Below are 5282 nucleotides of genomic sequence, written 5' to 3' on the forward strand. Positions count from 1 at the left end.
TTACTAGTTATTTTTTATATCAATTGGATATTAATTATTGACTTTTATTTGCTCACAAACTGTTCGTTACTTAAAATATTACGCATTACACGGTGCAGTAGTAAACACTGCCCTTCTCTGCATCTCTGCATTTTTATAAAACTAGCTACGTGGAAGAATGTAGAGTCATTGGTAAGTGGCAAATTCTGCAAATTGCTTTATTTATTGTTTCATTCTCCGTATTTTTATGTATTTCAATTCTCTCGTAAATTGTTGTATACTCAGAAGTAAAAAGAACAAAACGGATCAAACACCGAAGCTTTCGTTTGTTTTGTCAGCATTAGATTTGTATATATTTATGTTAAAGCACATATTTTATCAATTTGCTATATTGTTTGCTGTCTGCTTTTTATTATAATGAACAGACTAAAGAATCTTTCTAAAGAAGCAGCGGATAGGAAATGATCAAATACAGATTTGAATAAAAAGTAAGAAGAATATTTTAGAAAATATATAGAGATACGGGAATTTCAAAAAAATACGAACGAAGAATTAGAAATGCTAACACCTGTAGTGTATGGTTTTTATATGCATCTAGGGCGCATCCTTTTATATGCTGCGATATTCGTCAACGTGGATCCAGATTACAAATTTTTTCTCACATTTGTTTCTCTGGCATTTGTAGGAGGTTGTCTTGTAGCAGGTGAACTGTTTTCGACTTCTACATCCTGGGTATGTATTAATCACTTAGCAATAAGTATTATTCTATATCTAGCATATATTTCTATTTAGATATTATTTTTCTGTTATCACCAACTTTTTAACACTTAGAAGAGAAATTGGTGATAACAAAAACATTTATATATCAGTAGTTGGATATTTATAGATATCAATTAGGGAATCAATAGATTTTTAACAAGACATATAATGGCGGTCGATCAGGAATGACCTTTCTCACACAGTTTTACACTGAAATTTTCGTATTCAGTGTACCTTGAGACATAAAAAAATGAAAAAAAAAATTTAGAGACGTTTATTCGCTTTGAAGATTAACTGCGGCGCCTTTTGTCAAATATTTCTGAAATTTTGCATAGAAAAAGCAAAAGCACTGTTATTTCGAATAAAATGCCAAACATTAAAATGCTTTTAACGGTAACAATTTATGAGTATACATTTATAGAAAAAATTTACGGTTTTCTTGATTTAAATTGGAGTTGGAGTGATCGACTAGGATTAAGACTAATTCTGAACTTCATTGGAATCGTTTTTTCCACGTATCCTACCTTCAACATTCTTAAAATACTTGCCAAAATCAGTTTAATTTTCATCATGGCCAAGTAATACCCTGTTAGAAATAATTGTATATCTTAATTAAACTTGACATCTAATAAATTTACCTTCTATTATGCTGAAGTGCCTCACCCAGACACATCCTGGGTCTTGCCGAAAATGGGATGTAGGAGTAAGGTGAGCGTTTGGAAAATCTGTCAGGATCGAAAACATTTGGATTTTCGAAGACATTTGGATTGCGATGAAGATGGAAAATAGAAACAACGAATATCCAGTCGTTGGAATATTCTTTATCTCCTGAAAGAATAAAAATTAAAATATTTCATATTCGATACAGTGAAATCTAATAGTGCTAAATTTTGAGTTTTTAGTTTCTTAATCAACAATAAATCTATTGTTTTCTAAGTCCTAAATTTTGTGAAACTTGGAATTACGAATGCCAATGCCTTGTTACTACTTTATTATAGATATTCGATCACAGGATGGGAGAAAAGTCTGTTGAACGAAAATTTGTGTTTAATTATTAATTAAAATACATTATTAGCAAGAACCTAACGTTTACATCTGCTCGTGTACCTCTTGTAAACATTAGTGCCTTCTTTGTGATGTTTGGAATTCTGGCACTGACGAAAGTAACATTGTCTTTACAAAGGTAATGAATATACCGGTATATATTGTTACTTCCGAATGTCCTACATTTTCAATTTCAGAATTGTATTTAAATTTTCAAATTTGAACATTACCCAGAAACAAAAGTTAAACACATTCAACATTTGGAAACAAATCACACAGATAATGGAAAGACAACAGACACGCAAACACTACTCGAATACACCAAAAATAGTGAAATCAGAAGAAATACAGAGTGCATGAAAATTTTTGTCTCCAATACACAAATTTACTCACTTGTTTCTAATATTTTTATATTTATTTAACCACTATTGCTTGTTATTAAAATATTGTGATATCATTTCGCCTGTATCGTGTTTCTCACTCGGTTGGTCGTGAGTTAAAAAAGTTCCGGTATTAAGAGAAATTAAAAAAAAAAAAAAAGTATATTATCGAAAAATATTCTTCCTTACCTAATTTTATAGATTTTTTGATTTTCCTAGAAATTGTGGGAGCAGGTGGGTAAAGCCTCATGGTCTCCTACAACAAGATAACATAAATTTCGTTATTCGAATATATTAAAATACACATTTCTGAGATAAAGTTATAATAATCAAAATTATAATTTAAAACTTTTACGATTATAATAATTGTTCATAAAATAGGTTAGAGGTTTGGAAGAAATTCGATAACAGTAATGAAAATAAAAGAAATCTGAAAGAACTTCCTTAACATACTTTTACTTTCTCTACGTGTTTCGAAGTATTAAATTCGTGTCAAAATTTGCCCACCGACTGGTTTTGCACATCTACAAGATCCCAAATATAAACACCACGAAAAAAATTTTGTAAAATGTGAATTTATTTAGTTTAATATCTCTAGATAGGCTGAAAATTAAAAGAAGAAATTTGGATGGTAGCTTTAATGTAACGGGAATTAAACCTATGCAATTTTCGTGGTTAAAGGTCGAGGGGTGAGAAAATAAAAGAGGGTCATGTGTCGTATCTCGTGTGTGGTCGGATTTTAAGAACGGTTTACTCGTTAATGTCATTTACAATGTTTCTCTTATATATAACTCACCACTACTCTTAAAATTTTTATTTTGCCTTTGTGTAATATTTAAAAGTATTATAATTAACATTTCTCATATTCTCATAAAAGATAGCACCACATACAATGTAATTTATTCCAAAAGTAGTTCTGGTATTGCAGTTGATTCTATTAATTTTTTTCTACTATGAAAAATCAGTTCGAATTCAACAAAAACTCTATCAAATAGAAAAAGAGTCAATTTTGTAATTTGCATTTAATTAGTTATATGTTTACATTAATTAAATATTTCAAATAATTATTTTTAATAATGTAAATATCGAAACTGTATTCGTATTTGACAAGTATAATTGTTGAATAGCCTATAATAAAACAACTAGTTATTTTCGATAATCCCAGTTCGTGATCAGAACTGTTTAGATTTTGGATGAAATGTGGAATACAGTTGGTAAAAGGGGGAGTAAGGCCTTACTCAGAGGTATAGCCCTATAAGAAGAAAGGAAAAGGAGAGGTCTGGAGGTGGGGTAATGAAAGGAGGGGAAAGATAAAAGGAATATGGAATGGAAAAGAAGGGGGAAGAGGAAGAGGGGTGCCGACTGAGATTTGTTTATTAAAACAAAGAATTGCAAAATTACATTTATGATGTATGTACATAGTGACCGATAGATGATACACCTAAACGATAATTGGCGCCGTGATTAGACTTACATTAAGATTGAAGGCAAAAGATGGGTGTTGAAGAGTGATACGAGGAAGTAGAAACAGAAAGTAGAAATCTGATTCCCTTATGGAGGAATCAGATTAAGTCCTAGAAGAATGTGGCACTTTGTTGTTGTCCTTGGGACCTGGAGTTATGGAGGCTGGCTGTGCCTATTCGGAGAGTTAGCTGGCATTTTGTCTTGAGTGGCAATTGTGGTGTGATAGTCTGCTAAGTTTAGGTTGTTGATGAATTTGACGAAATTGGTGTATGTGTCCTTGTCCTCGAGGAATGCACTGAGGTGGCAAGGCCAGTTGTGCCCTTTTTGGGTAGTCAGGTCTCTTAGTTGTTGAAGATACTGGTTGAATTTGGAACAAGTGAATATGATGTGGAAAGGGTCATCCCTCTCTTTTACTTGGCAGTCGCAAAGTCCATTTCCCTTTTTTAGGAAGCGATGTAGGTAGCACTTGAAATTGCCGTGAGCAGAAAATGTGAAATACAGCGGACCAATGTTCAGACCTCTTTTAAACAAATGAAATACGTACTACTTTTATTAAACAAAAAGATTTTGTTAGCAAAAATATAGTTATATTTTAAGAGCTAAAACAAGTATAAATTCTAAGGTTTCTCCAGACAAATTTCCCAGGTTGTTTCTCTTGACACTCTTGCTTATAGCCTGTGTGCTGTATGATTTAATCTTAAAACAACATCAAAGTTTTTACAGTTACAAAATGCCAGAAATATAATAATATATACTGACTTATTCGAATTAAGGGCATATATAACGTTTGAGATTGCGTAAGGTTTGCCAGTATTTAAAAATTAATTTACCAGTAAAAGTATAAAAGTTTTAAATGCATTATTAATCTTATAATAATCACACTGATATCATATACACGTTATCATAAATATCGCAAAAATTGCCAACCTTTATGACACATTCCAAATACTTCATTTCGTATAAATCTTCATTTTCAATAGATCGATCGGTATCATTTTCAAATATGGCGTCCAACTCTTGCTGAACCTTTTTTTGAATGTCTTTGTGTTGACTTAATAAGTATAGCGTCCACGTGACGGTTAGTGCAGTTGTTTCGTAAGCCTAATATATAAAAAAATTAATATATTTTTAAATTTTTACGTGTAATACAAATTAACGCCTGCAGATTAAAATTTTTTTATTAATCGTGCCAATGAGTACATAGATAATAAATTCGAACAAGGAAAGAGTGTAATAAATAATGCGAAGAAGTGAAAATAACATACTTTGTGTAAAACACAAAGTATGTTATTTTCACTTTTTCGCATTGTATGTGTATGATGTTATAAGAATAATATTCAAAGAAGTAATTTTTCGCATAATTTCAACAATAAGAAGCCTATAAACATGTGTTAAAACGTCATAAATTTTAAATTATAAAACGACTAATATGGTTCTCTAATGATATCGTAGACAGACACGAAATCATATTGTTGCATCCTGTGAAATAAGTCGATACATTCTCTTTATTTGCGAGCGCATGTACTAATAAATGCGGCGAAGACAGAATACAATATGACAGTTGACGGTAGTAATTTTTAAGTGATCAATATTTCAACAATGCCGTTCAGATCACACGTTTGTATGTTTTTTTTTATAGTTAAAATTATTTAAACG

At 31.1% G+C, this 5282-nt stretch overlaps 1 protein-coding gene across 1 annotated transcript; it reads right to left on the reverse strand.

Annotated features, from left to right (window-relative positions):
• Nucleotides 1-641: 641 nt before the first annotated feature.
• Nucleotides 642-4933, reverse strand: LOC111614943 (cytochrome P450 4C1-like; the record flags this gene model as incomplete). The annotated part of the gene is made up of 6 exons (XM_023356317.1): nucleotides 4892-4933; nucleotides 4554-4727; nucleotides 2352-2418; nucleotides 1402-1566; nucleotides 1263-1324; nucleotides 642-707 (listed from the first exon to the last, which is right to left on the reverse strand). Coding segments are annotated over exons 1-6 (576 nt in total), but the record flags the coding sequence as incomplete, so codon positions are not given.
• Between the last annotated feature and the right edge of the window lie 349 nt (nucleotides 4934-5282).

Source organism: Centruroides sculpturatus, unplaced genomic scaffold (assembly GCF_000671375.1).
Source record: "Centruroides sculpturatus isolate CEXI.00-Female unplaced genomic scaffold, Cexi_2.0 scaffold2165, whole genome shotgun sequence".
NCBI lineage: Eukaryota > Metazoa > Arthropoda > Arachnida > Scorpiones > Buthidae > Centruroides > Centruroides sculpturatus.